A 25888-nucleotide genomic window follows, 5' to 3' on the forward strand; every position below is an offset into this window, starting at 1 on the left:
ATCCATATGCACTGAAACTGTTTTTATACCCACAATGAATGAGAGGGATTTGATAGGTCTTGCACTGCATGACGGTTTTCTGTTTCACACAACACTGAGAACTTCTTGAGAAGAGCATGTTATACTTAAAGCAAGAGGGGGTGAGTAAATTTCATCATTTACTCACCCTTTATTCCTTTAAGTATGCTTTTTTTTTACTCAGCATTACATTCCTTGTGTCGTTTCAACCCATGTATTGTTTTCTTGCCTCTGTAAAACACTAAATGAAAGCATGGAGCTCTGAAAATCACATTACTCCGAGTCTTTGGCTCCTTTTGAGTTGTTAACTGGAGATTTGCAATGGAGATTTTACTTAACTGCTGCAATCACATTCGCAAATGAATCATTCAGTGCAACATGTGAACCTGTTCAATTAGAGGAATAGTCTCAAAAGAACGAATCATTTATGAATTAAACATTGCTATTGGGTGTCAGAGCATGTCAAATAATGGCAAATTATAAGTCTTATAGCGATTATGTAAGCCTGAACCGCGGCTGAGCAAATTACAGTTTCATTCAGCACAACCCAACTCTGCCCATTACAGTTCAAGGACCGCTGGGTTACTCGCTTCCCCCGACACTGACTTGGAACATGCTGCTATATTTCAAGGCAACGGACAAGGTATTATTAGCCATAAATGCTATCGCTCCCTCGTTCTCCGCACCACCGTTTGGCCTTGCTATATTTGCTGAGTCGGCTAAATTTATCTTCCCAAGATTTGCGAATTCCCAGCTCTCCTTTCATGCGATTTAAACGCAAACAGACGGTGATGTGTCTTCCTGGCCAGGCGTGTTCCAGCGCACTGTACTTCCCCTTTTCTCACGTCGCACATATAGGAGAGGAACGTTCACAAGTAAATGAGACATTTTACTCCAGCGTGAAGAAAACAATGCACGCAGTGAGAAAAAGCTTGTGTTTAGTTACATATAGTCAGACTCATTTATGACTGGCTGCGCAAACATCTGTGTAAGACATTCATTTTAAAGAATGATTTTATGAACCATTTACACAAAACTTGTGTTAATGCGGTGCAGTGATTCTATATAATACTACATTTTTAAAATTAAAGTATGCATTTAACTGATTAAAAGTGACAGTATGACAAAAAATTCCATTTCGAATAAATGCTGTTCTTTTGAATGTTTTATTCATAAAAGTGTCCTGGAACAAAACTGTATCACAGTTTCCACAAAAAATATGAATCAGCACAACTGTTTTCAATATTGATTGTAATAATAAATGTTTTTTGAGCAGTAAATCAGCATATTAGAATGATTTCTGAAGATCATGTGACACTGAAGACTGGAATAATAATGCTGAAAATTCACAGAAATAATTTAAAAAAAATATATATTCAAATAGAAAAGTTATTTCAAATTGGACAAATACTTCACAATATTACTGTTTTTAATGTATTTGTGATCAAATAAATGCAGCCTTTGGGGAGCATAATTGACTTAAAATAAATTTCCTACCACTACAATGTATATAAAGACACTACTGTTCATGTATTTAACGTAATATAAATATATATATGAAAGGTATATTTCCAAAATTATATATTTACCAAAATTACGATATTTAGGCTAATCAACTATTGAGTTATTTTTGTTTTGGAATAAAATATGATCTGGTTAATGCACTGAGTTGCAACCTTGGGAAACCTAATCAATCTACAACTATACTTATGAACTATATTACTTGCCAGAAGAGTTGTATTTATTTTGAAAATAAATGTGACTATTTAGGGCTCAACTGATGCAAGAAGAACTAAATGAGCTTTGCGAACCTCAATCAATGGTTTTCCCTTTTGCATGTAACTCCACAGCAACTCTAGCCATCTTTAAGAAGAGGGGGAGGGAAACAAGATCCCTGAAAGGAGAGAAAAAGACACGTCTAGAGAGTTTGTGGATTGTCGGCAGGCAGACACATGGCCTGCAGACGTGCTGCTGTTGGCTTTAGACTCATCACTCATAGAGTATGTCTGCTACAGAGGGGCTATCTGTGTCCGGCTCGCCGACCTGCTCTACACATGTCTGGAGCAGTGATACATGATCCCAAAACTCCATCCTGAACAAGGCCTTCTGCCCCACATTTGGCTCTCAGCATTTTACCATTGCCTACAGTGTTTGCAGGGTAGCTTTTTATTGAAATCAGTGGGGTTTGTTATGTAAGCATCACTGCAAAAATTTACTTTTTTTCAGTACAAATATGCACTTTTATTAGGACAAAGCATACAACAGTATACAGCAATATAACCATTCATTAATAAAAAAAAAAAATATATTTTTTTTAAATGTTGCAATGTTTTTTTGTTTTTTTTAATATGCTGTAGTCCTTAATCTCCTGGAGGAAAGAAGTTAAATTAACTTGTAGTGTAATACTCTAAAATTAATGTTGTAATTTTATAGTATATTGTAATAGTATATTTAAATATGTCCGAAATCTTTGAAATTAAAGCTTAATGTTGCTTAATGATGGTGACGTCATTTTCTGCAGTGGCTGAAATGTTAGATTAGAGCAATATAGTTTTTTTTTTTTTGATATTATATAGTACACTACCGTTCGAAACAAGGTTTTTGGCTCATTTTAAGTTGGAGTGACAAGGCCTTCTGGAAAGTATGTTCATTTACTGTATATGAACTCAATACTTGGTTGGGGCTCCTTTGCATGAATTACTGCATCAATGTGGCGTGGCATGGAGGTGATCAGTTTGTGGCACTGCTCAGGTGTAATGGAAGCCCAGGCTGCTTTGATAGCGGCCTTCAGGTCATCTGCATTGTTGGTTCTGGTGTCTCTCATTTTCCTCTTGACAATACCTCATAGATTCTCTATGGGGTTCAGGTCAGGCGAGTTTGCTGGCCAATCAAGCACAGTAACACCATGGTCATTGAACCAGCTTTTGGTACCTTTGGCAGTGTGGGCAGGTGCCAAGTCCTGCTGGAAAATGAAATCAGCATCTCCATAAAGCTTGTCAGCAGAAGGAAGCATGAAGTGCTCTAAAATGTCCTGGTAGATGGCTGCGTTGACTGTGGACTTCACAGTGGTCCAAAACCAGCAGATGACATGGCAGCCCAAATCATCTCTGACTGTGGAAACTTCAGACTGGACTTCAAGCAGCTTGGATTCTGTGCCTCTCCACTCTTCCTCCAGACTCTGGGACCTTGATTTCCAAATGAAATGCAAAATTTACTTTCATCTGAAAAGAGGACTTTGGAGCACTGAGCAACAGTCCAGTTCTTTTTCTCCACAGCCCAGGTAAGACGCTTCTGACGTTGTCTCTGGTTCAGAAGTGGCTTGGTAGCACTTTTCCTGAAGACGTCTGAGCGTGGAGACTCTTGATGCACTGACTCCAGCTTCAGTCCACTCCTTGAGAAGCTCTCACAAGTGTTTGAATCAGCTTTGCTTGACAGTATTCTCAAGCTTGTAGTCACCCCTGTTGCTTGTGCACCTTTTCCTACCCAAATTCTTCCTTCCAGTCAACTTTGCATTTAATATGCTTTGATACAGCACTCTGTAAACACACCTTTCAGTAATGACCTTCTGTGACTTACCCTCTTTGTGGAGGATGTCAATGTTCGTCTTCTGGATCATTGCCAAGTCAGCAGTCTTCTCCATTATTGTGGTTTCAAAGAACAAGAGATACCCTGAATTTATAATGTATGGATGGTCATTAATTGAAACTCAAATGTAAATATTCTAATATTTTGAGATACTGATTTTTGACTTTCATGAGGTGTAAGCTCTAATCATCAAAATTAAAACAAAAAAACTTTTGAAATGTTTTACTTTACTTCATATATGTATACGTGTGTGTGTGTATATATTTTATATATATATAATATATATTTATACAGAGTTGGGTTATTTTTTTTACTTAGCACTGTCCTGAGTAAGATATTTTACATAAAAGATGTTTACATTTAGTCCACAAGACAAAACAATTGCTAAATAACCCCATTCAAAAGTTTGGGAACCCTTGGTACTGTGTGGTTACCTGGATGATCTACCACTGTTTAGTGATGGTTGTTCATGAGTCCCTTGTTTGTTCTGAACAGTTAAACTGAGCACTGTTCTTCAGAAAAATCCTCCATGTTCTGCGGAATCTTCAGTTTATTAAAAAAGGTTCAACATTCACTGATGCTCCAGAAGGAAACACGATGCATTAAGAGCCAGGGAGTGAAAACTTTGAATTTGAAGATCAAGGTAAATTGTACTTAATTTGTCTTCCAGGAAACATGCAAGTATCTTATGACCTCTATTATTTTGTTAAAATTACTCACATTTTTTACAGATTCTGCAAGGGGTTCACACATTTTCAAGCAGCATATATAGCTTTTAAATAAATTTTATGTGTGTATGTGTGTGTGTGTAATATATATATATATATATATATATATATAGAGAGAGAGAGAGAGAGAGAGAGAGAGAGAGAGATGTGTGCATCAGCAGCTGCAGCACACTGCTCTGTTGTTTGGCTCTCAGTGACGGTCAAGGCCGCTGTGTCTGTGTCGGTCAGTGTTTTGAGAATCGAAGAGACTCTGTTATCAGTTGCTTCACTCATTTCAATTATTATTATTTTTTTCTTTTTCTCCATTTCTTTGATAAGTTGTAGCGCCTGCCTGTCTGTGCTACCACTGCCCACTGCTGATAAAGACGGCGAGCCTCTCACTCTCAGGTCAGTTTAGATGAGAGGACGATAGAATTCTGCTCTGATCTTAGCATGTGGAGCTTGTGCGGACATGCTGGATGAACAGAGTCTGACTGCAGATTGTGCTTGATAAGTGAGAGTGGGATTAGAGAACTGAGTGTGTGTGTGTCGGGGGGATGGTGTGAGAATATGTGTGTTTATTTGGGTATAGGGGTGTGTGTGTGTGTTTATGGGGGATGGTGTGAGATTACATCACTGCTTCTCAAATGGTTTTGCTTCACATTGGACATCAAGCAGCGTCTCAACACAATAGGCTACTAGAACAAAAATCTTTTTATATCACTGCAAAATGCATAGGCCCTATAATATGCAAATGTATTAACATGACACGGGCTGGAAATGAAAACAGACCATTTTTAAATTGCAGCAGAAGCGTGACATTCAATGGTTTCGTAATCGAGCTAATTACTATGTTGATAATTAGTCTGTTGATTGTTTCTTTCATTATTACCGATTTTCCTGTTTTATTAAAAAATGATATTATTTTGCAACCCTTTAAGAAAAGAAGCAGTGAATTCTTTGAGAACTTGTTTGCTGTTAGGATGAGCCTTTTTGCAAAATGAAAATACTCTGAACTTCAAATGTTCAGAGAGAAGAATATAACTAATTACTATATAATTAAAGTAAGTTACACACTGTTGAAATCTCCTCTGAAGCGCATTAAACAGCAGAAATAATCCATCAACGCACCTGTCACTTCAGCCCACATGAAACGGTTATGCTTATGAGCTTGTTTGAAGAGCAGTATTTATTTTCCTGTAACTCTGTATAGCATCTGCAATTTAAAAACAAAAACAAATCTATTATATAATATTTTTTTAACAAATACAGCACATTTTTTCAGTACTACTGTAAAATTATATTACTAATAGAGGCTTCTAAATAATAATGAAATTCATTGTTGACTATTTGCTCTTGGCAGCCATTAATTCAGCATACAAAACGCATTGTGATTGGCACAAACCATGTTTATTTTTACTGCAAGAGAACCCATATAACCCTTAATTTGGGTTGTTGTTGTTTTTCTGTAGTTTTGTATATGGTATTTGAGCATGAGGGCATGTCACAACCTGTCTACTGCAGAGTTTGATTGTATTGTATACAGTATATGTCACAAACAAAAGACAGGAGAGGCATTTATTATTTGTTTATAAATATTATTTATTTAATTTTATTTATAGTTTTTGTATATGGGCCACTTTTAAACATACAAACTTTTTTTGTGTGTGTTTTAATTCCCTTTCTTTGCAAAATGGTGTAAATTATAATATAGACCACTTATTGATTCTAAACAAATATATGGCTTTATTGCTTATCGGTTTCAGCCAGACTGTCAATATCAGTTCAATTCATAAAGCACAGGCCTCATGAACGCTCCAGTTTTCCATTGTTTTTCAGTCTTGCACGCTCCTGTAATCTGAGACTCCTCTGTAACACCTCCCTCTCTCCTTCTCCAGCAGTGAGTTTTGGGTTCTTGTCAGCAATCTGCTTCCTTCACAATGAGATGCTTTCCGCCTACAGAAATCTCAAAGTGTTACACAGTCAGATTTCAGATAGAAGATGCCGTGCAAAACTTCATGTGAGACTGGAAGTCAATGCATGACAGCCTCACTATCAATAAATGAATCCCTGACAAATCAGACCGTCCTGCCCTATATGCACCAATATTAGTTTCCCTGATGACCTTTGGCTCACCTTAAGCTTGTGTGTTGCAAGAAAGCTGACTGATGATGAGCTTTTCAAAGCTGTCGGCTAAACGAAAATGGATTAAAGCAAGAGACAGACATCTTTTTTTTAATCCCAGTGAAACCTCCTCGTTATTATTTAAACCTTTAATTGAGTCTAATTTATCCACAGCTAGTGGTTATATAACCCTTCTGTTTGTAAACCATTCTTTAAACCTTTCATTCATTCAGGTAGAGAGGAAGGTGAGCTATTTAATTACTCAAAGGAATGTGTAAAATGGATTTCTGTCATTAATTTCTCACCCTCATGTTGTTCTGCACCTGTATGATGTTTTTCTATAGACTTGGAGCGTCCTTTTCATATAGTGACAGTTCATATTGTCTGTCAAGCTCTGAAAGGCACCAAAAAGCAGAAAAAAAAAACAGTAGTCCATTTGACTGTGAGGAACAGATCAAATCAAATATAGTGCCGAATAACATTAGTAATATAATTTTTTTTTGGCTAATTGTGAATTTAATAGGTGAATTTAAGTGAATAATGAGCAGTGTCATTTTTTTTTCTCCTTTCTTTCACATGAGCTTAGGTTGTTTTAATTAGATTCATTCATTCATTCACTAGTCTTTTAAATTAGCCCCAGTTGTTTTAATTTGATTCCCAGTTATTTATTTATTCATTCATTAATTCATTTATTTATTTAATAAAATAACTTAAGTGTTATTAGATTCTCTTGTTTGTTTGTTTACCTACTTACTAGTCTTTTAAATTAGCTCCCGTTGTTTTAATTTAATTCCCAGTTATTTATTTGTTTGTTTGTTTACTAGTCTTTCAAATTAGCTTGTTGTTTTAAATTCTGTTGTTTATTTATTTACTTGTCTTTTAAATGTTTTAATTCGATTCCCATTTATTTATTTGTTTGTTTGTTTGTATTTCAAAGTAGCTTAAGGTGTTTTAATTAGATGTATTTATTTATTTATTTCCTTATTTATTTACTTTCAAAGTAACGTCAATTGTTTTCATTTGATTCTCATTTATGTATTTATTTGCTAGTTTGTTGTTCAAATTATTCTCATTATTTATTATTTTCTTTCTTACTTAGTAGTCTTTTAAATTAGAACACAGTTGTTTGTTTATTTGCTATACTTTGAGCCTGGATCTAAATTGGACCTGCATCATGAAATCAGTTTGTCAATATTTAGTTCTCAGAAAGAAGAAAAGCATCTTTCCATGTCCTGATGAGGATATTCATATGAAAGAAGTTGGCATCTGATTAGGAGCGTGAATCAATGCATCCTCTCAGCGGGGGATTTCTGTGCTCTAAAAGCATCGTGCCCCGAAGGCCTCGGTTAACCCTATAACACTAGGGTTGTAATGTGACCAAATAACTCTTAATGCTCGCAAAGCCAAAAATAGTTTTTGCCGTCCTCAGCTCTTTAATTGGAGACGGTCTGCAGTGAAGGTCACATCATTCCCTTTTTGAGGGAAGTCTAAGGTCTTGCCGTGAGATAACGTTAGTTTTTCCCAGACCTCCCTGATGTTCTAACTATACTCCTTTATGTGGCTATTTTATCAGGAGTTTTTATTAGAATAGGGAGCTTTTTCTGCAGGGAAAGAAAACACTGATAGAGTTCCCAAGGCCACAGAAGGATGAGTCTAGAGGAGGGTGCATTTCACGCAGAGTCTCACACGGACGTCATCCCTGGACGGAAGGCAGACTCCAGAGTCTTATCGTAGATTTAAAAGAGCAGATATTAACGTTTGCTAACTTCACCGCTACAGCGGTTTATTAACAACAAACATCACTCAGATCTGAAGGTGTATGGATCCGGGCTGAGGACAACAGTATGAATTTCCACGCCAGAAGAGTCACGTTGCCTGCTATCACGCCTCTCTGTCTGCCAAAAAGGGTATGAATGTTTGTTTTTTGTTTTTACAGAGATATTGCATTAATTGGTTATGGGAGAGTTTTTTGGAGGTTTTTGACAAGGTTGAACAATAGCATACTGTATTTTCTCAGTTGTTTGCCTTCAAATTGCGGTTACAGCAATGTTTTGTCTCTGGCTTTATTTTCTTCTCACTGAAGCTGTGAAGGGGAAAAAAAAATAAAACTCTCGGTTAGTCATCTGATCATCAGTCATAATTTCCTGTTGTGTATATCTAGGTGAAAAGTTTATATTATATTATGTTATATTAAAAACAATCATTTACTTATAAACAAAATTAATTTTTTATAATATATGTATTTATAGAATATATTTATTTATGATTTTTTATATTCTATTTATATGTGATATAATTGGTATGTAAGATAAGTTTTATTAATAGTATTGTGGTCCATCATTTGTATGTGTGTGTGTGTGTGTGTGTGTGTGTGTATGTATGTAGAAAACAGATTTATATAAAAGTGTTTTATCCATATGTTTAAATATTATACAATTCTATTTGTATAATAGAAATGTGGTATTAATAATGTTTTTGTTTCAATAAATAACTAAATACATTTTATATTACATTTTCTTTTTAATTTATATATATTTGTTAAAATTGAGATTATAAAGTTGTTTGAAGAATGTCCAGATTTTGCAACGCTTCAATCTAGACAAAGAAGAACAATATGAAGACGTTTCATTGTATCATGTTTTGGTTGCTACCTAATTCACATTTTTCCATATTGGTTACTTCATAGTTTTGACAACTTTTCTCTCGCTATAATATGTGGAAAACAGTCCAGAATGGGCTGGTGTGTCCAAACTTTTGACTGGTTATGTATGTCCCCTGCAAATTCATTCAAATATTCAGTCTTGTTTTTTTATTAGTTCTGTCAAATGATTAATCACGATTAATCGCATCCAGAATAAAAGTTTTTGTTTACATAATGTGTGTGTATTGTCTATATTTATTATGTATATATAAATACACACACATACAGCATATATTTAAAAAAATATTCACATGTATTTACATGTATATATTTATATTCATAAAATTTATATCATATACAGTGCTGCTTGAAAGTTTGTGAACCCTTTAGAATTTTCTGTATTTCTGCATAAATATGACCCAAAACATCATCAGATTTTCGCACAAGCCCTGAAAGTAGACACATGAGACAAAAATATTTTCCTTATTTATTTATTCAGAAAAATGATCCAATACTGCATATCTGTGAGTGGCAAAAGTATGTGAATCTCTTGGATTAGCAGTTAATTTAAAGGTGAAATTAGAGTCCATCTGTGCAGACGTGTTTTTTTTTTTTTCAGTCAGTGCAATGACTACCAAATGTCAGTACGTGACCGGTTTTATTCAAAGAACAGGGATCTATCAAAGTCTGAAGTGAATCATGTCACGAACAAAGGAGATTACTGAGGACCTCAGAAAATGAGTTGATGTTGCTCATCAGGCTAGAAAAGGTTACAAAACCATCTCTAAAGAGCTTGGACTCCACAAATCCACAGTCAGACAGATTGTGTACAAATGGAGGAAATTCAAGACCACTGTTACCTTCCCGAGAAGTGGTGACCAACAAAGATCACTCCAAAGCAGAACGTGTAATAGTCTGTGAGGTTGCAAAACTTCCCAGAGTAACTTAAGCAACTGAAGGCCTTTCTTACATTGGCTAATGTTAATGTTCATGAGCCCACCATCAGGAGAACACTGAGCAACCATGGTGTGCATGGCAGAGTTGCAAGAAGAAAGCCACTGTTCTCCAAAAAGAAAATTGCTTGCTAAAGATCATATGGACAAGCCAGAGGACTATTGGAGAAAGGTTTAATGGATGGATGAAACCAAAATAGAACTTATTGGTTTAAATGAGAAGCTATTATGTTCGGAGAAAAGAACACACTGCGTTCCAGCTTAAGAATCTTATCCCATCTGTGAAACATGGTGGTGGTATCATGGCTTGGGCCTGTTTTGCTGCATCTCGGCCAGGACAGCCTGCCATCATTGATGGAACAATGAATTCTGAATTATACCAGCAAATTCTAAAGGAAAACGTCAGAACATCTGTTTAAGAACAGAGTCTCAAGAGAACGTGGGTCATGCAGCAAGACAACAACCATAAGCACACAAGTCATTCTACCAAAGAATGGTTAAAGAAGAACAAATTCAATGTTTTTGAACGGAGTCAAAGTCCAGACCTTAATCCAATTAAAATGTTGTGGAAGGACCTAAGCAAGCAGTTCATAGCAGGAAACCCACCAACATCACAGAGTTTAAGTGGCTCTGCACTAAAACTCCTACATGTTATTGTGCAGGACTGATCAGCATTTACAAGAAACTATTTTTGACTGATTTATTGATTTTAAAACACTGATAGTAAAAAGAAACTTATTTATGTCCAAAACTATTAAGCTGCATTTTTGTCAAAATATTTCGCCATCTCTATCATAGTGTCGGTGTAGCAACATTCCCTGGCAAATCACTTTTGGAAGTGGATCCAGTTCATTGCAGGCAATAGCTTGTTTTATATGAACACAAATCATTTATTATTTGCATGTGAATATAGAGCAGCATTCTAGCTGCTCTAACACCTGTAAATGTCACTGATCTCCTCATCGCTGTTGTCATCACCATATCCGCTGCCAAAAGACGCACTCTCTGCACTCAGCCGAACAGGCTCATACCCCTCTGAGATGAGCTAAACAATGGCCTGACTGTAGTGTGCTGCCCAAAATGCAGCAAATCTGACAGCTTGTGGAAAAACTTGTCTGGGAGTGCTCTTGGAAAAGCCATGGTGATAAAATGGCATTAGTGCGAGAGCTGAGGAAAGGTCAAACACAATGCTGGAGGTTTGTTCACATGCTGTGAGCGGCTGTCTGAAAGTCTTCATATGCATGATTGTGGAAGGCAATAGTTTGGTAGCTCACATGGTACTTGCCAAGTATATTACATGCAAGTGGTATTTGTATGTAAATGTGCTTCTAGCACACATAAAAGGGTTTACATTTTAACTCCTCAAAATGTTAACCACCTTAAAGGTTTATGTTTTAGATGTTGTCCAAACGTTGTTGTGCAATGCAGTGTCTATTAAAGGAATAGTTCAGCAAAAATGAAAATTTGCTGAAAATGTATTCACCGTTAGGTCATCCAAGATGTAGATGAGTTTGTTTGTTCATGTGAGAAGATTTGGAGAAATGTAGCATCACATCACTTGCTCACCAATGGATGCTCTGCAGTGAATGGGTGCCGTCAGAATGAGCATCCAAACAGCTTATAGAAACATCAGAATCCACAAGTAATCCACACCACTCCAAACTTATCTACATCTTGGATGGCCTGAGGGTGAGGACATTTATGTGACCCTGGACCACAAAACCAGTCTTAAGTGTAAATTTTTCAAAATTGAGATTTATGCATCATCTGAAAGCTGAATAAATAAGTATGGTTTGTTAGGATCGGACAATATTTGGCTGACAAACAGCTATTTGAAAATCTTGATTCTGAGGGTGCAAAAAAAATCTAAATACTGAGAAAATCGCCTTTAAAGTTGTCCAAATGAAGCTCTTAGCAATGCATATTACTTATCAAAAATTAAGTTTTGATATATTTACAGTTGGAAATTTACAAAATATCATATTTTGTAAATTGTTCATGTTCAATATGGAACATGATCTTTACTTAATGTCCTAATGATTTTTGGCTTAAAAGAAAAATCAATAATTTTGACCCATACAATGTATTTTTGGCTATTGCTACAAATATACCCCAGCGACTTCTTTTGTGGTCCAGGGTCACATATAACATACGTATAGCATATTTTCAATTTTGGATAAACTATTCCTTTAAGCATGACAAATGTACTATACGTGCACATTTTACACACCATGACTAAATGAGATTACCCTTGAGTATTTAAAGACTTCTCAACATTTCACTTTTAATTTTTGTAATGGTTACAGTGGCATGTTGACAGGTCTGATTGGTTTGGTTTGAGTTGGGACAGCTGTATATGGACACTTTACTCAGTGACTTTCAGTTGCATTTTTAAAAGCTGAATTATTTTTAACTTGTCATGCTGCCTTTGAAACACTCTCTTGACACACTGTGTGCATGACATTGCAGCTCATTTGCATAAAGTTAAACTCTGCTCAACTTTGTCGCATTTCCAAAGGTTGCTGTCACTTATGTTGCCCTAATAACAAACTCTCAGTGAAAATGAATGGCATGATGTTCAACAGTGGAGTGACCTCACTGACCTCTGTTATTTACCTATTGGTCTTTCAAATCAGCTCCAAATCTATCTATCCATCCATCCATCTATCTATCTATATATATATATACTAGTCCTTCAAAACAGATCCAGTTGTATTTAATTATTTGTTTATTTATTTAAGGGGGTTTGTTCTAGGTAAATTAGGGAGATTGGAAATCTAAAAAGTATTGTCTACAAAAAAAACTTTTTTTTGTTAATAATCGATGTATATTGACAAATTATTCATAAATTGTGCAAGCTGAATGCCATTTTTTGCTGAAATTTTATATTTAATATTTAAAGCTTGTATAGAGAATGACAGCTTTGCTTTTCAAAAATACAGTGAAAATCACATATATTTACTTGTAAATGCATCAGAAATTGAAAAGATTAAATGTGTGAATTGACTGATACGAATGAGATAAACTGGCATGGATGGAAGGAACATGAGGTAGTGTCTCTGATAGCGCTGCAGCTGTGGAAGAGCAGTTCAAGGTTCATTCAGGATGGTGAACTGGTCTTTATGTTCCCATCCTTGAGACAGCGAGTCTCGTCTTTAGTCGTATCACAACATTTATGAGTTGGGAACACATGAACCACCTCACAATCACAGTTACTTGTGAGAAACCCAGGCTTCCCGGGTTAGGTTACATCAGTTAACCCTTTCATATTTAATATTCAAATTTCTAAGGCCTCTAAATGATCATCATGTTTAAAACCGTCCTGAAAAACTGTTGTACACAATCTACTACATGCCTTCTGTCTTCTGATGGATAGTTAGAAGTGCATGTTTGTAAGAAACAAATTCATTATTAAAACGTTTTAACTTCAAACCATTGTTTCCAGCTAAAATGCATAATTAATAATATTGCTTCCTTGAGTGAAAAAGTCATCTTGTTTGAATCAGGAGAGAAATATGCACCATTCACAAGCGAAAACAGTCCAAAACAGTTCCAAACAAATATGTTGTGGATATTGCTGTGGGAGGACAACAGGAGATGGACTTTTTCACTGGAGGAAACGTCTTTATGGATTATGGACTGGTATTTTGTCCAGAAGCGACAGTTTGAAGTTAAAAACATCCTAATTACGGATTTGTTTCTTACAAATGTGCAGCTTTTCACTTCACATGACATTAATGGATGGACTGGAGTGGTGTGGATTACTTGTGGATTATTGTGATGTTTTTATCAGCTGTTTGGACTCTCATTCTGACGGCACCCATTCACGGCAGAGGATCATTGGTGAGCGTGTGATGTAATGCTACATTTCTTCAAATCTGTTCCCATGAAAAAACAAACTCATTGACATCTTGAATGGACCGAAGGTGAATAAATTTTTGGGAGAACTGTTCCTTTTAATGGGTCTGCGTTTCTTTTCAAAGACCCAGCACATTTATCCAGCGTATTTAAATATCACATTCCCCCTTGTAGTGCATTGTACTGGCCACTCGTTAACTTTACTGTCCATTACTCATTTACCTTTAAGGACTATTTGTATTTACTCTGATAAGGGAGCTGTAAGAATCCTGCTTGTTTTATTACCTTGTGACTTTAGCAGGTTAGGTCTGGTAAATGCTTGTCAGGGAGATTTATAGAGCCGGTCCTCGTGAGGGGTTTTCCTCCTCCTCTCTGTCTTTTTTGTGGCTTGTAGGTCTCTCTTACTGATTAAACAGTGGATCGTTTACCTCATTTGGAGATGATGTCACTGTGGGAGGCTGTGATTGGCTGAAAGGCTTGCTAACCCCAGCCCTGCTGGGGAGCACTGACCTCCTTTTCCTCTTTGAAAGAGGACTGGCATGTCCTCCCTTCCAATCTGCCTTTCACACACACTCTCTCAACCCCCAACTAGTGCTCTTCCCATATACCTTACAGGGTCATTCCTGCTCCGCAGACCCTTTTAACTCTGCAACTTTGAAGAAATTGATATGCTTGTCTTGTAATTTAAGGACATATTTTGATAAAAGGGTATATTAGACTTTATGAATTATATGTCTGTTGTTTGCACAACAACAAGAACATGATCAGAACATTCATTAGGAGGTAAAACTTTTACCTACCTTTTGACATTTTGATATTGTCAAGCTGATCTGTGTAATTTGGTGTAAACACACCGGATCCATTGATAAAGCTTATTGATGTCTGTGCTGTTGTTTTCCCACCAGAATTATGTCACTTCCTGGAGGATGATGTCATTTTGGAACTGGCATTTGTTATTTAAAATGATTTTTTATGAAAGATTGACAGAATGGAAATTTAGGACGCAGGAAAACCCTATGAACTGATTATCAATTAACACGATAGTCCACCCCCCTCCCCCATTTTTTCTTTTGAGTGGAAAGGAAAAAATGAATCCCTGTGTTCAGTGTACCTATACACTTCTGTCATCATGCAGATCTTTCCATGCAGCATTAATTGTAACTCCACAAAGAAGTACCTTAAAAGTGGGATAAGGATAAAATAAAATCCGTCCATGTGGCTTGTGTGCTTTATACCAAATCTTCTGAAGTCATGTGACAAAAAAATCTAATCTCATAGTCCTCTTTGTTGTGATACATTATTTTTTTTAAATCCAAACTTATCTTAACAAAGAGCCACAGCAACAGTGTTGTTACTGTTACGTGAAACAAAAACTATAAAAAAATGTTTGGTAACTGAAATAAACCTGAAATAAAGTAAAATATAAATAGATTTAAAAAAAATTTGACTTTATTTCGCACCAAAATTGCACATAGCAAAATTACTAAAACTAAAATTAAATAAACTTAACATATACAAATTTAAGCTAATTCAGAATAATAATAAATACTATTATATAAATAATACTAAAATAACACTTCACAACAAAATATGAATTCATGATTTCATATCAGTTTCATATTCATATCATGATTTCATATGAACAACTCTTAGTTTTGAGAGCTATAGCAACAGATGTATTGTTTAAAAAAAAAATGTAAACGGCTAGTAAAAAGTTTTCAGTAATTGAAATAAAGCTAAAACAAAATAGAGATATTACATGGAAAAATGGTAAACTTGAAAAGAACGTAAACGGAACTAAAATTGCTAAAAGTAAAACTGAAAAATACAAATAAATTAAAGCTAAATAGAAATGTTAAAAACAACTAATAAAAATGACAAAAGTACAAAATAAAACTAATAAAAAAAATATTAAAGCTACATAGAAAGATCAAAAAACAACAAGAAACCTGACAAAAGTACATTACAAAATTACTAAGACTTAAACTAAATGAAAATATACTGGAAATATATAATTTAATATAAATTAAAGCTTATTCAGAATATCACAAAATACTATAATGTATATAAATAATATTAAAATAAGGATACAGCAGAGAGGGATAAATTTCTTCAACAGCATACAGGTGTGAGTAAATAATGACTGATTAAACTGAAACTAACGAATATGATTTCCTGACATACATGGTGAGGACATGAAAATCCACCTCATATCATAAGTGTCACTCACTTTCTCGCTCCCTCCCGCCCTCCACCCTTCAGCCCGGGTTGACCCGTTGGGTCTCGCGTTTAACCAGCGCTTTTCTAATTGCTTGCTGGGATTTATGCGAAGGGCAGGGGCCTGTCAAGACTGTGTGAATAGGTAGGTGGGGCAAACCTTGTGACTTTTCTGCCTCCCTCCCCCTCCGGTGTGTGCGCACGGGGGGCAGACGAGCGGGACTCACCCCCGCCGGATAAACGGTGGCAGGTGATTGGACAGAACCATGGTGACAGCAGCGGAGGCTGCACTGAGCCGCTCTCTCTAATTACCTCATTTGAGCTCGTCTGCAGACAGAGAGACAGAGAGAGAGGAAGCTCGCTGCTCTTCACCAGATACTTGCGTTTATGTTTTATGTTCACTCAACTCTTGAGAAATGCTGTGCACTCAGCCCTACATAAGCTGCCGAGCTTGTCCCAAATCACAGCCCTGCCTGTCGCCCAGCACAGGGGTAAGTTGCTCTGAAACACCAATTTATGTGTGCTTTTCTTTTACGTGTGCGTGTGAAATCGATGCGATCTGTTGGAGGGCTGCTCTGCTTCTCTGTGGGATCATTTGAGAGCAATTACGACCTGATAAATGAAACTCTTACAGCCTTAAAACAAGGTTTCGGAGATGATATTGAGTTCTCCAGCCTTTTGGGTTTCTGCATATGAGGTGTAGCAGGGAACTAAAGCACCGATGAAAGGGAACATTCATGACTTCTTCTGCAGCACAAGCTGTCTGCACTTTGAGGGTTGTTGCATACTGTATATAGGACATGAAGTGAAATTTAGCTCTCGTAGGACGATAAAGGACTGTCACTGTATCTGATAAAATGGCAGTGTGACAAATAAACTTGCTGCTTCGTTTGCATGTAAAAATGTGGTTGTGTTTGAAATATCATAGTAGCTTTGTGCTCTTACTATTGCTGCGGTATGTAGTGTGTATACTGTGCATATGTGATTTTTATTTTTTTTACCTACAGTGCTAGATATGCTAAAGTGTTCAGTATACAACAGAGGTTATATGGGATAATGTATCCCACAATGCAGTGCACTTGATTTTGCCTTCTGTTTTCGGTATGATGAATGAACCTTAAGTAATATCAGCATTTTTAAACATCTCTTTCCTTCTAAAACGTAACCTGTTTTACATAAAATTGGCATAAAAATGCAATTAAAATTTTTTTATAAATAAGGATGAGTGGCATTCGCTAAATTTTACATGCAAATTGTTAAGATTACAAAACATTTGTATTTGAAATAAATGCTGTTCTTTTGAACTTTTTATTCATCAAAGAATCCTGAATCATCACAGTTTCCGCAAAAATATGAAGCACAGCTGTTTTCAACATCATATTAAAATGATTTCTGAAGGATCATGTGACACTGAAGACTGGTGTAATGATTCTGAAAATTCAGTATTGCATCACAGAAATAAATTGCATTTTAAAATATATTAAAATTGAAAACAGTTACTTGAAATTGTAAAATCTTTTCACAATACTGCTGATTTTAATGTATTTTTGTGCAGCCTTGGTAAGCAGAAGGCAACATCTTTTCAATAAGATTTAGAAAATCTTAACCCCAAGTCTTGAATGGTATTTTATTTAGTTAGTTAGTAAGCAGTAAGTTAATATTCAATTTTGAATGCAGCCAAAGCTTCTTACTGTTTTCATTTATTTTCTACTGTGTTGCAGGTAATCAAAGTGTACAGTGAAGACAACACCAGCCGTGCAGTGGAGGTGCCTAGTGACATCACTGCCCGGGACATATGCCAGCTGTTCATTCTGAAGAACCACTGCATTGATGACCACAGCTGGACCCTGTTTGAGCAGATCCCACATCTGAGTATCGGTAAGCTTCTCAACAAGTAAAAACTACAACTAAAAAATGCAACAAATGGATAAACTGAATACTTTTTGGTATGTTGTCACCAAATATAATGCAGGCAAAAATAAAGGTCACATGAAAAAATATCATCATTTAATTTAAACTGGAGGATGCACATTCTTATTCTAGAGACGAAGAGTCATAAAATCCATATGCGTTATGTGTGCTATACTGTAAGTTATCCATCCATCCATCCATCCACCCACACACACACTGATCCGCCCTAACTTTCCTCGATGCACTGATAAGAGTTCAAGAGAGCAGTAGTGATGTCTGATTCATAGATGATTTGTTCTTTTGAGTTCAATCTTTTCAATGAATAAGTTGATCCAGTTCACAAAGCTTCATGAATTGATTCATGAATCAATTAGTCTCTTAGTTCCAGCTAGATCAGAACTGATTCAGATGCAATATTTAAACACAGGCTTTGCATGCAGGTTTGCAGAGCTGGTTTCCATCTGCTCACATTGTAGCACGGCGTTCCTCGTTAAAGACGCCACCTGCATTATTTATCTTCTCGGTAACCTGTCTCATTGCAGGAGTTTCAGTGCTAGTGCAAACACTTGGCAGGATATCCATGTAGAACAGGACAAACCGGGATCTTGAAACATGTTATTCCCTAATAAGTGAAACCACAGAATGTTTGGTGATTTTAAAATGTTGTTTAAGTTTTAATATGGAAGTTATTTTCATGTATTTTCATGCACTTATTATTGGGTTAATAACTTTCCTAGAGATGCTGTCTTTGATTGTACTGTGTTCAGTTTAAATGTGGGATGTTGGTTATTCCTACTTTGATATACATACAGAAACAGAATTGATGTTGGTTAATAATCAACAAAGAAAAAAATAACAATTTAGAGAGGGGAAAAAAAGCCATGCGGTGCTGGAATTTGTTGAGAGAGGATAACTTAAAGCACACATTTACTAAACAGGTTTTATTACATTTTAATTTTTAAGTTTATGCCTTTACTTTAAACAATGATATTATCAATACGTTTATTTGTTCAAATGTTTTTCCATTACTTTAACTTAAGAATCAAGTTGAATGTCGAAATTGGTTAAGATTTATTTTTGATGAGTTAGTGTAATACAATTTTATTATGCTTAAAGAATTATGGCAGATTAATTTGTTGTTTGACTAAAATGACTTGGGTCAGATGTATGATATTCCTACTTTGATATCTCTGACTATATACTATATCCAATGATGGAAAATGATGTATCGGAAATAGAATTGCTACATTTTGCTGTTCTCAAGTTTTCAACAAAAAAATTGCAATATTTACAGAGTAAAAATTCTGCCACACAGTGCTGAAATTTGATTAGAGAGGATCATATACTGTGAATTACACATCTGTCTATGCAAACACTTGCTAAACATTTGGTACGTTTTATAAGTGAAATTATTTTTATTATTATTTTATATGTATATATATATATATATATATATATATACACTCACCGGCCACTTTATTAGGTACACCTGTTCAATTGCTTGGTAACACAAATTCCTAATCAGCCAATCACATGGCAGCAACTCAATGCATTTAGACATCTAGATGTGGTGAAGACGACTTGCTGAAGTTCAAACCGAGCATCGGAATGGGGAAGAAAGGGGATTTAAGTGACTTTGAACGTGGAATGGTTGTTGGTGCCAGACGGGCTGGTCTGAGTATTTCAAAAACTGCTGATCTACTGGGATTTTCACACACAACCATCTCTAGGGTTTACAGAGAATGGTCCGAAAAAGAGAAAACATCCAGTGATTGTTGAGTTGTGTGGACGAAAATGCCTTGTTGATGTCAGAGGTCAGAGGAGAATGGGCAGACTGGTTAGAGATGATAGAAAGGCAACATTAACTCAAATAACCACTCGTTACAACCAAGGTATGCAGAATACCATCTCTGAACGCACAACACGTCGAACCCTGAAGCAGATGGGCTACAGCAGCAGAAGACCACACCGGGTGCCACTCCTGTCAGCTAAGAACAGGAAACGGAGGCTACAATTCACACAGGCTCACCAAAATTGGACAATAGAAGATTGGAAAAACGTTGCCTGGTCTGATGAGTCTCGATTTCTGCTGCAACATTCAGATGGTAGGGTCAGAACGTAAAGAAGTAAAGTAAAGTAAAGTCGTGACGTATTGTCAAGTATGGTGACCCATACTCGAAATTGGTGCTCTGCGTTTAACCCATCCAAGTGCACACACACAGCAGTGAGTAGTGAACAAGTGCACACACACACACACACACACACACACACACACACCGTGAACACACACCCGGAGCAGTGGGCAGCCATGCTGTGGCGCCCGGGGAGCAATTGGGGGTTCGGTGCCTTGCTCAAGGGCACCTCAGTCGTGGTATTGAGGGTGGAGAGAGCGCTGTACATTCACTCCCCCCACCTACAATCCCTGCCGGCCGGGGACTCGAACCCGCAACCTTTCGATTACGAGTCCGACTCTCTAACCATTAGGCCACGACTTCCCCGTGGAAGAACATGAAAGCATGGATCCATCCTGCCTTGTCTCAACGGTTCAGGCTGGTGGTGGTGGTGTAATGGTGTGGGGGATATTTTCTTGGCACACTTTGGGCCCCTTAGTACCAATTGAGCATTGTTTAAACACCACAGCCTACCTGAGTATTGTTGCTGACCATGTCTATCCCTTTATGACTACAGTGTACCCATCTTCTGATGACTACTTCCAGCAGGATAATGCACCATGTCACAAAGCTCAAATCATCTCAGACTAGTTTCTTGAACATGACAATGAGTTCACTTTACTCAAATGGCCTCCACAGTCACCAGATCTCAATCCAATAGAGCACCTTTGGGATGTGGTGGAACGGGAGATTCGCATCATGGATGTGCAGCTGATAAATCTGCAGCAACTGCGTGATGCTATCATGTCAATATGGACCAAAATCTCTGAGGAATGTTTCCAACACCTTGTTGAATCTATGCCACGAAGAATTAAGGCAGTTCCTAATTTAAGTTTAAGGTGTACCTAATAAAGTGGCCAGTGAGTGTGTGTGTGTGTGTGTGTGTGTGTGTATATATTCTTCATATAAAGTTGGAACTTTGACTCCTATTGATACTTTTTATTGCTTAATTTGTTGTTTGACTAAAATGACTCAAAATGATTGGATGGAGATGACGTAGCTCATTTGGTCAAAGCCAATGCACACAACATTATTGCAGTATTGCAGTGAAGATCTGTCCGTTCACTGCAGTAACGCTATGGGAATGAATTAGAATGAGATAACAGTAGTCTAACTCTTCCATGGCTGCTTCTAAACAGATGCTTTCCATTCAGTCATTAAACGTGCATTTAGGGTTGCAGGAGCTGAATAATATTTAATGATAAAGTGGAATAACGAGCTCCCCCACACATCACTCTCATTCCTATTGAAGGTTGCTCATTATCAAAGCATAATTTTTTAAAAGTGTGTTAATAATTAATCTGTCAAGCCCACAGTGCAGTAGGATAGTAAAATTCAGAGCTGGAAACAAACGAGGGCAGTATAATCTCATATTATTAATTAAACAAATTGTTCAGACTCTAGATTCTGATTGATAAGCCATGTTTAAAGCTATAAAATGACGATTAACACACACCTCTAACTGCATGTTAGATATTAATACATCAAGTTGCTACAGTACATTACTTGCAAACCATTTCCAGTAGTTTCTTCTGCTCACCAAGACTGCATTTATTTGATAAAAAAAATACAGGAAAAACAGTAATATTGTGAAATATTATTACAATTTAAAATAAAGGGTTTCTATTGTAATATATTATAAAATGTAATTTATTGCTGTGAGTCAAAGCTGAATTTTCAGCATCATTCCTCCAGTCTTCAGTGTCACATGATCCTTCAGAAATCATACTGATTTACTGCTCAAGAAACATTTCTTATCAATGTCAAAAACAGTTGTGCTGCTTCATATTTTTGTGGAAACTGATACTTTTTTCAGGATTCTTTGATGAATAGAAAGTTCAAAAGAATGGCATTGATTTGAAATAGAAATTCAAACGAATAGACTTTTGTAACATTATAAATGCTATTTTCTAGCATAAATTTAATGCATCCTGTTTTTGTCTTCATAATCTTTTATCAAAATCTAATAATTCACTTTTCAAGTTACAAAGTCCCATCCTACTTTTTTTTTTTTTTTGTTAAATATCCACTTTTAATTGCATTATGTTAGGAAATAGGTTACTCATTTGACTTTATGTTTTTTAATGCACATATTGTGCTTTAGTGCACGTGCATGGCTCATAAATTCATAAGCATGTACTAAACTAACTGTTGTTTGTGATTTCCAGAGCGAACCATAGAAGACCATGAGTCAGTTATGGAGGTTCAGTCGGGCTGGGGAATGGACTCACACTGCTGTCTGTACTTCAGGAAGAATTATGCCAAATACGAGTTCTTCAAGAAGCCTCTTGTAAGTGTGTGCGTGTGTGTAAGGACACATGCAGACCCGCTTATGTATAATTGATTTGCTGAGGTTTAGCCAAACATCCTGGGTTACCTATTCAAGGTCATTAAAGATTGAAACAGAGACACACGATAGGGCTCTTTAATTGTACTGGTTAAAAATTCAAGGTAATGCCTAAATAATCAAGTACAGATCACTAACTCCTGTGATTGTAAAGGTCACGGATCCTAATACCAGATTTAACAAAGGTGCTTTAAGTGGTTTATTTTATAGTATCTGTAAAATGCTCCTAATACCTGACAGATTTAATTGAAATAGGTGTCAAATAGGTGAAATTGCACGTCTCTTTGACAGAAACAGAGAGTAAACCGTAAAAATGGTATGATGAAATTTACCTCAAAATGTTGGAGATTGTGTTTATACAGTATGTGGGTCATTGCAGGACTTTTTCCCAGAGCACATGGTGTCTGTATCCAGTGAAACCAATGGAATCATGAACCATTCGCAACTTATACAGGTGAGGATTTTAATCTTATTATGTTATTATTATTCTTATTAAAGGTGCACAGAGTCATTTTTTCTTCTGTTAGCTAGTTCTTTTATACAGGCACATACACAATGTGGACGTAGCATCACACATAAACAAGAAACAACAGTTTTGTTAAAATGTTCAATTCACAAGCATATGTGTCATATGATCAGGGTAGGCTATATTTCTCTCTAAGAAAAAAACAAAACAATAGGTAAATAAATAAATAAAATTTTGCTTCAAGAAAATGAGGACAATTAAAAATTGTTTTATTTTGTGGCGCATTTTTTATTTTTATTTAATGTTTTACATTTAGGCCTATATTTATATTACAAACACTCAGTACCACAATACAACAGGACATTTTACTTTATTGTAATTTGTATATATATTTTTGTATATAATTACTTTTTTTTAAATAACACAGTTTATTATTATTAATAATGAATTATTTCTAATTTATGTTGCTTTAGTATCACTTTTTATTAATATTTTGATTAGTTTTAATTTTTTATATTTTCATTAAAGTTTTTCGTCATTTTGTTGTTTGTTTTTGTCATTATTATTATTATTATTATTTTTACTAAGTCTATGTAGTTTTTATTTATATTTATTTCCGTTGTAGTTAATTTAGTACATATGATTGCAAATGAGAAACGTTGCCTTAGCCACTAGCTGAAATATAATGTTTATGTTTTTATATTTTATTTCAGTTAAAGTTTATTTTATTTATTAACAAAAAAAGTTTAAATTGTTTGTTTTAATTAACTATAATAAACCTGATTTCTAGATAAATTCAGGTTGTATTAATAATAATATTTAAATGAATAATAAAAGTTAATACATTGTTATTATTATTATTAATGTTGTTATTATTATTATTGATAGTTACAGTCTCGTTACTGTAATTGATTGAGAATATATATATTTTTTTTACTTTGTGGTAAAATATGTTTTTGACATTGTTCATCCTTAATTGGTCAAAGTCTGAGATGGATAAAGCGTTTGAGTGTGTCGTATCTGACTTTCCTCCTGCAGACCTTTCTCAGCTCCAGCTCTTGTCCTGAGATTCACGGGTTCCTTCACGCCAAAGAGCACGGCAGGAAATCGTGGAAGAAGTTTTACTTTGTGTTAAGAAGATCAGGACTCTACTTCTCCAACAAGGGCACATCTAAGGTGGGTTGAGATGGGTCACGTTCTGCTCGCGGTTACTCGCTAAAACTCTCCACCTCTGATCTCAGTGCCACAGAGTCTGCAGGGATTAGCTTTAATCGTTCACAATACCACTTGCTCTTACTATTAGAATCCCTTAAAGGTGAGCTGCGTGTCTGAAATGCGTCTTGAGTTGCGAGATTATGCTGAATATCCCGGGTTCATTCAGGTGCTGAGGTTCTGACTCTTATCTGATGCAGCCTCGTTACTAGATGAGATAGTGAGATCTAACAGTGCAGCTTTATGGGGCTTAACTCAGTAAAACTGGTCGAGCCGGATTTTGTGTAACACTCCTGGTATGACAAGAGCTGAACCCTTCAAAGTCACACAACAGGTGAGCTGTGTACTCACACACTACTGTGCCAATCTGCTCTGCCCTCGCTCTTTTGCTTTCCCTTTTTTGTTGTATTTACCTCAATAGAGCTTTTGTTCAGGACACAAGAGGAGCTCGTGCTCCACTTCATGATATCAGGCTGTTTCTATGGGCACTTTTACAAAATAAACCCTCATAAAACAATTTTCATACTCTCATTACTATATTTAATGTGTCCAGGAACAGTGGATATTCTATATATGCATGCATCTCAAATAATGTATTTAGTTTGATAACATAAAATCATATAAATTGTATTTTGAACATTTTTGGAACGAAGGGTGACACCTTTGCTTTGTCTTTCTAAAAGGCAAGTTTCATAGCTGGCGTTTTGTGTTTTATAAATGCACACAATTTTTTTTATTTCATAATTTGTGAAAATAATTGGCATGGATTGATGTGGATACAGCATCACACAGAAATAAGAATAATAACAGTTATATTGAAATACTGTAGAAAATGCTTCAAGAAAATAAGGAACATTCATATTTTTCTATTGGGCTTCCTGTTATTATTTATGTATATATATATGTATTTTTTATTGCAAAATTAAAAATAATAATTCTTAACATTATTATTTATAATAATTATAATGAATTAATAATAATTATTATATAATAATAAAATAGGGATTTTAAGAAATTTTTAAATTAAATTATAATGTGTATTTTTTTTTTAATAAAATGTTATTAATAATTATGTATCATAAATGCACACAATTAATTATTTTCATTGCTAAATTTGGCAAAATGGCATCTTGATTGGAAATGATATTCAATACACATTTTCACAAGTGATATATTCTCACTGACACTGTCATGCTAACTTGAATTACTATAATTACTTTACTATAAATTATTTGGAACAAAATTGCTGGTCATGATGGAAATGAAATGCCACAGCTGGCACAGTTTTATTTTTTTATTTTTTTCTAATTTTTGCCATTATATTTTTGTCAAAGGTGAAAAGAGTTGTGCTAGTTTGTGAGTGCACACCTTTCTAGTTTCTGTCAGTTTGGAAACGAGACAGGTCAGGCTTATAAAGGTGAGACAAAGCCTGGCTTTGTGGGTTTTTTTTCTTGCTTTTCTTTCTCTGTCTCTCTCTCTCTCTCTCTCTTCTTTTTATTTTGGCTCGCCTCATTAGCGGCGTTGCTGAGATAAAGCTTCTGCTGTCGCAACACGTTTCCATGCTATCTCTCGCCATGGATATGCATATTACAGCCCCGATGTAACTGAAGCCGGCAGCCTTAGTCTCTCTTTGAGCTTGCAGCATTAATTTAAATTCTGGAAAAGACTTCAAACATGT

General features: G+C 35.7%; 1 protein-coding gene across 2 annotated transcripts in view; it reads left to right on the top strand.

The window, feature by feature from the left end:
• LOC306877039 (growth factor receptor-bound protein 14-like) overlaps nucleotides 1-25888 on the top strand; it is a 52729-nt gene that overhangs the window by 16296 nt on the left and 10545 nt on the right. The window contains exons 1-5 of one of the 2 annotated variants that reach the window (XM_079428561.1): nucleotides 16465-16594; nucleotides 17825-17981; nucleotides 22354-22475; nucleotides 22912-22986; nucleotides 24037-24174. In XM_079428561.1, coding sequence (XP_079284687.1) covers nucleotides 16520-16594; nucleotides 17825-17981; nucleotides 22354-22475; nucleotides 22912-22986; nucleotides 24037-24174 — 567 coding nt within the window. In that variant the 5' untranslated portion in view covers nucleotides 16465-16519. Of the gene's footprint in view, nucleotides 1-16464; nucleotides 16595-17824; nucleotides 17982-22353; nucleotides 22476-22911; nucleotides 22987-24036; nucleotides 24175-25888 lie in introns of those variants that run through there. The other variant, XM_079428560.1, reaches the window with a different exon arrangement.

The sequence above is a fragment of the Barbus barbus genome, assembly GCF_936440315.1.
Source record: "Barbus barbus genome assembly, chromosome: 11".
In the NCBI taxonomy this organism is placed as follows: domain Eukaryota; kingdom Metazoa; phylum Chordata; class Actinopteri; order Cypriniformes; family Cyprinidae; genus Barbus; species Barbus barbus.